The sequence below is a fragment of the Epinephelus fuscoguttatus genome, linkage group LG1, assembly GCF_011397635.1.
Source record: "Epinephelus fuscoguttatus linkage group LG1, E.fuscoguttatus.final_Chr_v1".
NCBI lineage: Eukaryota > Metazoa > Chordata > Actinopteri > Perciformes > Serranidae > Epinephelus > Epinephelus fuscoguttatus.
In genome coordinates, this window is record NC_064752.1 from 19,485,183 (window position 1) to 19,498,249 (window position 13,067).

At 41.7% G+C, this 13,067-nt stretch overlaps 1 protein-coding gene across 1 annotated transcript in view; it reads left to right on the forward strand.

Annotated features, from left to right (window-relative positions):
* LOC125896043 (zinc finger E-box-binding homeobox 2-like) overlaps window positions 1-13,067 on the forward strand; it is a 35,169-nt gene that overhangs the window by 865 nt on the left and 21,237 nt on the right. Inside the window, exon 2 of the mRNA XM_049588351.1 lies at window positions 2,781-3,071. Coding sequence (XP_049444308.1) covers window positions 3,011-3,071 — 61 coding nt within the window. The 5' untranslated portion in view covers window positions 2,781-3,010. The remainder of the gene's footprint in view (window positions 1-2,780; window positions 3,072-13,067) is intronic.

Genomic DNA, 13,067 nt, shown 5'->3' on the forward strand with positions numbered 1-13,067 from the left:
CTTTGGACACCTGATTGATGTAAATATTAAATAGGCCTGCTGTATTTGTGTAATGTTTAACTTTACCTATTTGACACAGCCACATAAATTCAGATCTAAAGCTTTGTGACCTTCACTGATACATTTCCTGGAAACATTGTCTTGTCTCTTGCCTCAGGCCAAAGTGATTGTTATGCAAAATGACCGTAGCTTCTTTCTCACCACAAAATTAGAAAGTGAGCACGCCTTTGTATTTTCATACTATATTCTTGAACAGGTTTGAGCTATAGCCTAGGCTTTAATGTAAAAAGTTCGACGGCGCTGATGCAAAGACAGTGTTTTTCGCCTCTCTACAATGTGATCTGCTCTTTTCTGTAGAGTTACAAATGGAAATGCCAAAATAAGAGTTTTTTCAAATGCAAAGAAGTGGGCAGCATAATGACTTTTCTCTTTTCTTGTCTTGCCATTCAGAGGGAGGCTTTTCTTTTCCTTTGTCACTTAGGTTGGCATATAATTAACTCCTGCTTAATATGCTGTTTAAGGGCTCTCCTCCCCATGCAAGAAGCTTTGAACCATAGACCACAGTCGGGGACAAAACCCCAGTGGGACTGCTTCCTCCATAGTCCTCCTTGTGTGTGTATGTGTGTGTGTGTGTGTGTGTGTGTGCGTGTGTGTGTGTGTTGTTGTTTTAACAAGACAGTAGAAAGCTAAACCTATGCCGCCGCAGCATTGCTGGGTCCTCATTTTACACCGCACAACTATTAAACCAAAATAAGACTGTGCATAAACATACCAATCTTAGTCATAGTCTATCAGTAATCAACTGAATAAACCCTTCAAACGGTGCGTAATTAAGTGCATCTAAAAGAAGTATGAAAATTAAGAGGGCTATTCTGTGAATGGTTGATTTATCTTTGATTGGTTAAACCCGTCAAAAGAAGTGCAGTATGGCATTTTTATTAAAGTTGCATACACAATAAAACCTAAAGCTCTAAACTTCAGGTAGCTTGTACAATTATATACTATACATTTAAACAAATCAGATCTAAGAAATGTATAATTTGATCAAACTCATCTGACTTTTTGAATTATAAAAACACTTAACCCAAAGCACTGAAATACTGCGTGGACACATATAACCATAACTTATTAAAAAAGCAGCTCCCAGGACCTCTGAAGCACCTCTGCACCTCTGTGACCCTCATCTGTAGCAAAGTTTATTGCCCCCTCCTCATCCACCTCCTCTCCTCCCTCTCCTCTATCCATCCCACCACAAAGAGCCGTGATGACCCCTCTGTCCCTCTCTTTCTTTGGCCCTCCGCTCCCTCCCCACCTTCAGGATGCTTTCTCTTCCAGAATCCATTAAGAGACAAACCCCCAGCAGTAGCAATGATGGGCGAAGGAAAGAAAGGGGGGATGTATTTTTGTTTTTCCACCATGAGCTGATGATGTAGCGAAAAAGGTGTCACTGAAAATGTGACCTTGGGCTCATGCAGTGTTGAATAAGTAGCAGTGTTGAGGTGCTTGGGGTTGAAGTTATTGTTGGGTATACAGAAAGGGAAGGAGTCAGAATTATGTTGTGGAGTTATGAAATAAATATATGCTACAATGTGAAGTCTTATGGTTGTATTACCTAGATGTGTGTGATATTTTTTGTGCATTAAGTTGTCTCCAGTTTCATAATATCTCTACATGGACTAAAGCAATTAATAGTGACTTTTTATACTAATCCAATATGTTTTATAGCGTGGTTAACTCCTAAATTCATGTATGATTATAATTAATTTGTCGTGGGGGATTTAGTGTTACAATCATCTATCTTAAAAAAAAAAGTCTGTGTGGGTAATCTGTCCTTTACTTCCCAGTTTGTTTACTTCGCACAGACTCTATAGCAGGCCACATTATGCGCCGTGAAAAGCTACCCGGCTCGCTTGCATTATCTCGCAGAGTTACTAAGAGGTGGGGGGCACTAGAAAGCCAAGGTGGGGGTCCTGAACGCCGCGTTAGAGTTTTATTTCGGATGTTTTTTTCAGTTGCAAAACAGATTACGGTCCAGGTTGCAACACAAAGGACTGTCAATGCACCACTTCCTACAGCCATCCAGGGGTGAATGGGGCGCAGGACGGGGTCCACTCCAGGGTACTTGAGCGCAGGTGCGAGGTGCATAACAGTCGAGCCATAAAACACGGTGGGGAGGTTGGAGAGAGGGGGTGCGCACATACCTGTTGTCATTAACCTGCAGTTAGAGTAATCTCCTCGTGCTGAAAATGTAGCAAAATGGAGTTAACAGCCCCATTTGCACCTCGTAGAGGAGCCCATGGATTTGGGTTAAGACGCTGTGCCCACTAATCTCTCTCTCTCTGAGGAGTTTGCGTTCCAGATCCAGATGCAGATCCTCAAGACGCTTTTCTGATCTGATTGCTTCAAAATTGCACATGTAATGAGGAAAAGTAAAGATGGAAAAACAGCAAGCATGAATCGCAACTCATCGATTAAGTCCTCAAGCCCAATTTCCTCTAAATAACTTAGCAATAAACTTTAGACTTATTATGCAGAAGCAAGCTGTATTCGTAAATTATAACGTATTCTTTATGTGATGCACGGAGGAAAAGAAGTGTAACCCCACGTTTAGATGGAGAAAATGAGAACATGCTGATACATCGCCGCTGTCGGGATTCCCTCTCTGAAGAGGAGGTGCAATGTGGCGGATTCGGGACAATGTTTTGTCAAAGTATAACGGGTGTTAGAACTTGTAGGCTAAAAGAACAGGTCTCACTAATGTTGACTCCTTTGCAAATTAGGAAGGTGCTCAGCTCACGATGCCAAGACTGACCTCAGGGCCAACCTCTGCTGCTGACATCACTCCTCCTCACGGCTCGTCGCCTCTGCTTGGAGTCCCATCAAGGTCTGAGTCTCCCGCTGTGACCGAAGGCGATGCCTCATCACCATTCATTCTCAGGCAGGCACTCAGGACAAACACACAGTCGCACCGCTCCCCTGGACAACTTTTTGTGAGACGAAATAAAGCGTGATGATGACAGAAGAAAGCAGGGGCAAGCGGAGGAAACAAGCCAACCCCAGGAGGAATCGAGGTAAGAAACGTGCAGCGCTGTAAAGTTTTAATAAGTTGGTAAATGATGCAGACAGCTGTTGCTGCAGCGGATAGAGAGCCCTCATGCGATCCGCATTGATTCCCTCTGCAGTCTGTTGAAAAACTAACTCTAAATATTGTATTATGGCTGTGTAGTTTGCTGCACAGCAGTTTGACTACATTCATGTTTCAGATTCACGTTTTTTGCGTTCATGGCTCGTGATTGCCTCGCAACATAAATTGCAGGGATGAGCAGTCAACTTTCGTCAGGTTGGCATCCGCTGGGATTATTCTACCTGTGCGCACATCTGGGCAAAACCCTGAAATAAAAGCCCCCAGACTGTGGCTGCATGCGTTTTGTGAAATCTCATGACCATTCCATATTTTATATACCTGAAAAAGTTGTTTTCTTAATCAGTGGTGAATCATCAGTGGTTCAGATGGATTCTCAGTCTTAGAAACTTCTCTTAAAGTCAGACTTTGATTTTGTTATTTTAAGTAAGAAATATTTTTTCATCAAACACACTTCTTACAGTCCACTGTTGGTGCACCTTTCTGTGACTTTCTTTGAGACTTAAACTTTCTAGGATCTTGTTCCCTTATTACCTATCAGTGTCCTCCTATGCAACATGACATGTTATTTTTTTAAGTTTGATACTGTTTTGATACACATTTTAAATATAGAATAAACTGCATCACAAGTAATAAGATAAAAGTAGCTTAGGTGGGATTTACAAGTGATCTAACCCCGAGGCTTCACTTGAGCTACAGTGTCGTACATTTCCCAACTTTTTTTTGTCAAATCTCATAATCATTTGCATGATAAAAATCTGCACAGATAGTAAAATATTACATTTGAAAATCTATCACAGTTGGTGTTTCTGTGTAGTTTTTCTGTCACATATAAAGGTTTTTCAAGCATGCATTTATTTATAGCAGCTCACCGTGTGCATGTGGGATTAATTCGGCTGCACAGTTTGAATTCTAACATGACGATCAATCACCTTATCTAGAATATGTGGTAAGCCTGAGATGACCTTAAAGCTATACATGATGTCAGTTATCAGTTTCTGTGAATGCTTCCTACAGCAGTACTGAGATGAACTTCTGAGCAGTATTCTCCCAATTAAGAGACTGTGTTCAAACTTTGTTCTATGCATCTGGTGGTTCCTTGTTTGTGTGTGTGGCTTTGAAGTCACAAACACGAGTAAGGATACACACACCTGTTCATGGATGCACTTATAAACATTTATTCTTCTGTTCAGTTGATAAGGACTGGAAATTTATGTGAGAGTCAGATCCTACTTCCCGAACCCAAAGCAAACAGAAATTATCCACAACACTGACTGCTTCTCTAACCTTTAATTTAACTTGCAACCTCTTTATAAACAGCCAAAATGAAAACCCAACCTTGAACCCTTAAACCAAAATAAAACTAAATTTTCCTAATACTGATGGGGTTTGCGGGCAACGTGTGCCAGCCAATGCCTTGCTGCTGGCTCTGTATTTAATGCAAAGTTGTTGGGTGATGCAGGAGAAGCTGTGAGGTACCCCAAACAAACCTAACCATAATCCCAAATGCAAACATAGCCATAAACCAAGACAAAAACACATAATTAAGTCAGTGTCTAATGTTTTTTGTCATCTTGCTATCACTGAGAGGATATTTTTTTTCACTTTAGAAACAGAGCACACAAACACAAACATGGCTGTTTTTATTCCTAACTCTTTTGAGGTTCATGAAAGCCATTGCAAACCACGCGGCGTGCTTGTTTGCCTCTGATGTGACACACAACCACCATAAACCTATTTGCTGTAAGGAGCCTGTTAACTTATATAGTTTATTGGTTTGCTGTAAGTGTTTCCTCATTTTATTCAGGGAGGTGTGAAGCTCAGCAAACTGTCACCAGGGTGAGATCTTCGCTGGCTGCTTTGCGATAACGGGTGCTCGTGTGTGCATGCGTACACACACATGCACACTCTCACCTTTGACTGTCACGTAGCAGTTTGTCGACCGACTTAACTCTATTCCACAAATCAGCCACATCACACTACCGTGACAGCTATCAGCAGAAAAGGCACACTTACTGACAAGGACCTGTCACTTATCAGACCACCAGTAAAAACAGTCCAGTTCCTTTAATTCCTGCAGTGACCTCAGAGGAAAGATAAGCATCACCTTTGGTCAATTTCTGGTAACTTTTATCATTTCATGTTGCATCTTGAATAAGTGGAGGCGTTTTAAAGGCCAATGTAAAGAAAAAGGATTAAAAATTTATATTTATCTGAGAAACTAAAAAAACAGGAAATGTCAGACTGTTTTATTTTATATACTCTACATGTATTATCAATTAGGACATAAGTTCAAGTTGCTTTCTCCCCCAATTGCACTACGAATTGTTACTGAATCTGCATGCATGCCTGCCCTGATGGCATGCTTATGTGTGAGTGAGGGCTCGTTGCGTGTACAGTACATCCTCGTGTCAGTGTAGAAATGTGTGTATTAAAGCTCTGTGTTGGATTTGGAATGTACTGGGCTGGAGGCGGCTGTGTGAGTAGGGAGTTAAAGGTCCTTGATAAAACCAAATGAATTTGGCAGGCCCGACTCATAAGACAGCGATTTTGGGGATCTTTTCCAAACCAGAAGAAAGAGAAAAAACACAGGCTGACTTTTCTTCTCTCTCCAAGGCGCCTATTGATTATGTCTCTGTCTCCCTCAATAAAACTGTCAATGTTCACCAATCTTAAGCAACGTGAGGAAATTACTACCCTTCATTCCTGGCAGATTGAAAACAGTCCCGAGACAATGGAAGAAAATGTATCCATTTGAAATGATGACCTGTATTTACTGGCTGTGAGTGAGAGATCTGAGTTTCAAAGAGTGTGAAATAATTAGCTGCGCTTCAGGCCCATAGACACAGTCAGTTAAACCCATGATTCTGACACTGTAGGGTCATTTGCCTGTTCCCTTAATGAGAGCGAGATAATAGTGGCATTCATTCCATGTTTTTTAATCAACAAAATTGTTTTTTGATAAGCTGTACTCACTCTCCTGTGCACAGGGAAAACTTCATAAAATTACTGGATGATGAATGGAGGCGATGATAAATCTATTCTTTTACAGTGAAATACATGTATGAAGAAACTGAAGAAAATTACTGAAGGGCTCAATTCAGTTTTTTGAAGACAACTTTAATGAAGCAACCCTTTAAAATCTGTTCCCTGTCTTAATGAATTTCACAAAAAACACTTTGTTAGTGCAGCACTGCCTCTTTGCAGAGGCAACACGGTTTAGATTCCAGTTTTTAAATATGTCATTTATTTAAAGTCTTCTGGCTGTGCTATGTACAGGCTTTCCGCTGCTCTCAAACTCAGCAGGCGTCTTCGTCAGAATGACATCCGCACAACTGATCAGACTCATTCAAGCCCCTTGAATCAGATCAAGGATTACATTTCATGAGCACCCTTACAAACATAATTTAGTCTCATTGCCTTGTACTTTATGTTTTGTTAGTCCTTAAAAAAACTTGCTCTGTTGTTGAGTTGATGTGCCTTTTTAAGAGAGAGCGTTCTCTCTCCCTGTTTCCCTCACTCCCTCTTTCTCGTTTTTCTTCTTTTTTCAAGTGCCAATTTATTTAAACTCCTTTCCCCTTTTCTTCTTTCTCCTTCATTGATTTCCAAACCCCAGTCTTTGTATGCAGCTGGGGCCCAGCTGTGTGTCTGTGACTGTGTATGTGTGTGCATACATGTGTGTGTATGTGTGTGTGTTTGTGTGGGTTTTTCTGGCACAGTGCTGCCACAGTGAGCATAGCGCACTGTACACAAAGGACTTGAGCAGCAAAAAAGAGAGAGAAAAAGAGAAAGAGAGAGAATAGAGGGAAAACATTTGAACGTTAAAGACTGACGCGCTTGTACAGTACAGAGTGGAGGGGCCGGGCCTTTTTGGACTGGGCCTGCTTTAACGGCAGATGTATCGGCGCTCTGGGATGAGGGGTGGGGAGAGCGAGACAGCAATGAAGAGCCCAGGCACCACAGTTTATTACCAGGACTCTTCAAGGGGCTCAGCTCAGGCGTCAGTACCAGCGGGTGGGAGGGACAGAGGAGGAAGAAAGGAGAGGAGGATGACAGAGGTGGGGAACTGATGGGGTTGACAGGGCTGGAGACAGCGAAAACAGTTCCTCGGCGTGAGAAGACAAGAGATGGAGGGGTTGAGGGGCGTGAGGGGTAGAGACAGAAGAGACGGGACGGGCGACAGAGTGTGGGATAATCTAAGTGTTTCCTCATTTGTTCCTCAGCGTTCCCACAGCTCCAAGTGTCACAGATTTCTCCCATCCTAGCTCTGTGTGTTCGATGCCAGATCTGCACAGCAGTAACGGGGAATCCCTTGATTGAGTCCCTCTGGTATTTTTCACATGTTTATTCGATTATTGCTCATTCTGATGTTTCAGATGTAGCCACAGCAGTCCCATGTCTTTCTGTACATTCCTGCCGCGTGGCTGCCACACTGTTGATCCACTCCAGGAGGAATTATTTGGAAAGTTTTTTGGTGCCATTGCAGGATTAATGCATGCAGAGGGGTTTTCTGCTATATTAGCTCCTGCACATGACTGTTTGGAGTTGCAGGATCTCTTTTGTGGAGATGTTGCAGCAACGGCATTTCCTTTTCTACACTTCTGCATACAATTTGTCTTTTAAATCCATGTGGGCTGCACACAGAAATTAAACCTTTATTCAGACAATCACAATCAGATGCCTTAGTAGATGAAGGTCAAATGTAATGTAATCATCATCAACAACTGAACAACTGCTCCAGTAATTGTTTTTTTTTCTTTTTAGGTTTTCATACAATTCTGTAGCTTTCCAGTAGTGTTCCTGATGTATTCAAATTTTGGTCGAAGCATGTATGCTTTAGCCTCAAAATGCTATATTACTTAATAACAATCGTACTAAACTATCAAGTCGACACCAGCAACTTCTTCGTGCTGTAAGGTAAAATTATTGTTTCTGTCAATAGAGTCGAGTGGCTTTGAAGAGAGCACAGATAACGGTTTCAGTTCCTCTTTGGAAAGGTCTGCCTGACGATAAGGTAAAGCGGTAAATAATCTTAATTTGCACACACTTAAACTGATGTCAATTTACTTTTGATGGTGCTTTTTTTTAGGAGGCTAAAAATTCATTTTGCTGTTGCTCCCATCCACAGCAACCAAGCTCCTTTGACAGAAAGACTAATTTTACTCTGCAGAACACACAGAGTTACTAGTTTCCTCCACTGCTGATCGGTTAGTTAGTAAGAGTTAGCGCGTGACTTCTGGAACTGAACTAAAGTGGCGTCCGTTGCAATAGGCTATGTTGCTTTGCTTCTGTGCCTAGTATTCTTGTCTGCTTCTCCACACCGGAAGTGTGCAGACCGTGGGGGTGGATCGGCACTGGAATCTACACCACCGCTTTTGATAATGGTTGAGTGAAAGTCTCCATTTGAAAAATACGGAAAAGAATGCAGAATAATAGACTAGAATAGTACAGTGGTGAACACGTCTTCATTAGAAACTTGAGAGCTGAGTCTAAGGATCACACTCCTCTAAACTGTAAGATCACACAAATAGCCACAGATCTTGTGAGGTGTGTGTGTGTGTGTGTGTGTGTGTGTGTGTGTGTGCGCATGTGCGCGCGCCTGTGTGAGTGTGTGTGTGTGTGTGTGTGTGTGTATAGGTGCCTCTGGGTATGCACTTTTCACACATATAACACCAGCTGTATTTTTGCGGCTTCTCACTTATATACAGGCATTTCTATTTTCACATCAAAGGCATTTTATCTGATAGAGAAGGTTTACATACTGTACAGTTTGATGTTGCAAATTGATCCCTCTTCATTCTTGACATATGCCATTTGCAGTGCTATTATTACATTCTTTGTCGTTGCTTTGGCAAGACTCCTCGTCATTAAGTCTATTTGTGGATCTTCCTTTTGTGCAGACAGCCTGGGTATTGTGTGTTTGATATGCTGCACATGTCTGACAGAAGAAAGAGGTTAAAACTATCCAGATAGGCAGGCTCTCTGCACACAATTTATAGATATGTGCTGTTTTATCACACCTCAAATTAAATTTGGAAACCCTGCTTCAGCTGTCATGTATTACAAGGCCCAGATGGGTGGCAGAGAGAGAGAGAGGAGAGCAAGACAAAGAGAAAGAGAAGAGGAGCCTGGCAGAGCCACTCAGCTGGCTGAGAGTGTGCCAGTGTCTGCCAGTGAAGGGGCTTGATATAGCAGAGCAGCAGGTTGAAAGAGGAACAGTTTGATACGTGGTGTGTATCAGCAACAGACAGGAGTGGCATTTGTGTAGGACCTGCCTCAATCACCTCAGAGGCAAGAAAACCTCAAACCTGCTGGTGTTTTTGGTTTCATCAGTTTAACACTCACTGTGTTTGTTTTTCTGACTTGCTTCTCGTCCTTTTTTTCTGCCTGCCTTTCAGTCTTTACACCTCTCATTGAGTCCAAGTCCATTGTCTTATTGTCTACATGTTTTAAAGCCAAAAACTAGTAACTTCGTCTTGTGAGAATCTGTCATTACACTCACCATTAGCACTATGAACACTTACTGCAGCTCACTATAAATAATATACAACTTAACAGATGTATCAAAAGAATAATCAATTAAAACATTTAATTGTGAACTGAATTCACTTTCTGATGACTGACAAACAATGGAATTTTGTCTCTCCAGACTAAAGAGACGCTGGCGTTATATAAAACGTACTCTTTATGGATTAATAGGAGTCTACCAACAGAGTGATGGGTGAAATGGATTGTCTTTTACTGTATGTGTTGTTTAATGATATGATACGTGTAACGATAGTATATTTTCTGGAAAAACAAAGAAATGCTCGTAGATAAAATAATCAGACAAGGACTGGGACAAACAGTTGTTATTGATTAATATTTCAGTCATTTCATTTTGATTAATGTATTAATTGTTTAGTCCAAGGGTGTCGATTTTGTCTCAACATTTAGGGAGAGGCATATAAAGGGGAAGGTCTTGAGGTCCACCGCCAGAATCTTGAGCAGTAAACACTTAGTTTCCGGCATTCTGGGGTATTTTTATACACCAATTTGTGCCCTTTTTCTATCAATTTATGGTGAAAATGTCATCGTACTTTCTGCGTCAATTCTGCAGATTTGATTCTTCTTCCTTCTGTTTTTTGGCAGATTGCAACCATTTGCAGTTTGCACACAGCCTTCACCTACTTTATCAGAGGCATTGTTGCATCTGTGAGTCAGGTTTTAGCAGTTTGTAGAAATAAAAGTCCTCTGCTACTTTCATGTTGTCAATAGGGGGGGCCTGATTTATAATTTCTTAATTTTGAGGAGGAAGTATCCTCTGCATTCCTCAAAAATCTACGCCTACGGTTTAGTCTATGAAATGTCACTAAATCATGGAAAAATATTTGCTAGACCCAAGAGCCAGGGGTGAATTAACAATCCATAACACACATTTGAGAAGCTGATCGATAAATGACCTAGAAGATGAATATATTAACGATTAATTTTCTGTTGATTTAGTAATCAGCTCTAAATTAGACCATTGGGTGATATTAAAGAGAATACCACTATAGTATAATCAGTATGGAAAAATAGCAGATAATGTAACGTCATAATGTCCAGCCCTACCTATATGTGTAGATTTTGTCAGGGGGAAACAGCAGACACATCCACCTCAATATTTATTTGTCCCCCACAATAAAACCATGAAAGTAGCAGAGGGCTTTTTATTTCGACAAATTGCGAGAATGCAACTGACAGACGTAACAATGCCTCTGGTAGAGATGGTGGTGGCAGTGTGCAACCACAAAAGCAATCTGCCATAGAGTGTAAAAAAAGATGAAGCAGCTATGTAGGGTTGAAGCAGGAAGCAATGTGACATTTCTATCATAAGATGAAAGTTGGTCCATAAAAGTTCACCAGAATGCTGGAAATGAAGTGTTTGATGCTTAAAATTTCTTTTAGGAGGACTCCCAGACCCTCCATTTAATATTTCACCCCAAAATGTTGAAACAAATCTACACCCTTGCCCCTACCCCATAGTATTTATATGTAAGCCATGATCAGAAATTCTAGCTGCAAACAAGCCTCTCAGCCCAGGTGAGAAAACAAAGTAAAACTTGGACTGACATCAAGAAAAGCATGGTTGAGGTCAGCCAGCAATCTCCCGCTCTGTCTCCCTGTACCTGTGATCACCTGGCACCACCTTCATCTGACCTGCACATCCCACTCTCTTTACACACACACACACTAACACACACAGATACTGTACATAAACATAGTTACCTGTGAGGGAGTGAACACATTCCATCATGGAGCTAACACGCTTCACTGATCTTTGGGCCCACCTGAAACGCTGGAGTCTTTAGGTCTTAAATTTTATACACATTTCTATCTATCTGACTCCCTTCCTCTCTCTCCCTCAATCTCTGTTTCTTTTGCTGGCAACGTCTCATTTTAACACATTTCCACTTTGTCTCCACCAGACACTTTTCGAGGCAGTGAAGGCATGGCCTTCTCAAGTTTTTTATTGGCAATAAATGTGTTCATTCATTAAGTCAGTCAGCCATTCACTCTTGTTATTACTGGTACCAGAAAAGTATCTCCAAAGAAATACTTCACATGTACATATCACATCACAAATCAGGGTCACAATGAGTGACTGAAAGTAATGAGAATACCATTTTGGTAATGGCTCATGCCTTTAAACAGAAATCACACTCGTCAAACTACAACTCTCAGACTGAGCAAAGACGTTAATGTTTGCTAGCACGTGCATTATTAGATCTTCAAGTTAATCTTCAGTAGCTCAGGTATGATAAAGAGCAGGATCCATACACCGGAAGTATTTTGTGTTAAAAAGGAAGCAACGCAAATGATATCAGCATACACTGGTCCACTCTGTCATTTATCACTGTGTAACAATCTAGTAAATAGTCTTATCTCATCTTTTTTTTAAAAAGAATTTCCCATGGTACGTGACAGGTTATCATGTTTTTGTTGGTATTGCAAAATGACTTTAAAACGTCAGTCAGTACAAGAAAATGAATAGGCAAGAGGAACCAAAAACATTCTGAAGTTGTACAAAATCAATTTCTTTTTCCGCTTCGGCTGTGCGGTCGACTCTGGTACCTCAGGGAAACAGTGTAGTTATGATTATATAGTGCATGTGTCCAGCGTGCAGGAGGGATGGAAGGGGAAGTAAGTCGTAAGGCAGTCTGGCAGCATATCAGAGGGAGGTAACGTCATCTAAATGATACAAGTAATAGGTAGGTGTGAATGCGTCCAGGCCTGATATTGGGACGGGGCTCTGACTTTCAGACACAGATCTGGAAGGTTGACTTCATTGACTTCATTGTCATTTCTTTTTTTTCCCTCCCCTTCTCAGATTTGCAGCTTTTTCTGGCTCTCATCTGTTGCCTTTCTTTCCTCTCCCCCTCTCTGTGTGAGCCTCTTTTTCTTCTACTGTTTCAGTGTTCTGTCTTCTCTCTTTCTATTCTTTCTTGTATCATCCTTTTGATTCTTCGTTATCTCCTCCTCTGTGTATCTCAACTCCTCCACCTCTGCACCTCCTGTCCCTTTCGCTCTTTCTCCATTTTTATCCACCACTTCTCCTGTTTTCTTCCCCTCTCCTACCATCTATCCATCCGCCGCTCCTCCCAGCCCGGGCTCCTCAAGTCCTGTACGGTCGCCATCATGCCCCCCCCCACCCGCCCCCCTTCCCTGAGCGCCTCCCCTGTCCCACTGACACCACACGCTGCTCCCATCCCCCGAAAACCACTTCAAACAGCCAGCGCCATCAAAGCCCACAGTCAGTCAGCCAGGCAGCCAGTCAGCCAGCCAGCCAGCCTTCTGCTTCGACTTAAAATTACTGTCGTCCCAGTCGCAAGGCTGCTTTCCTCTTCTGATACACATCAAAGATCCTCTTAAACTCCCGAAGTTTGCTTTTTAAACCTTTCTT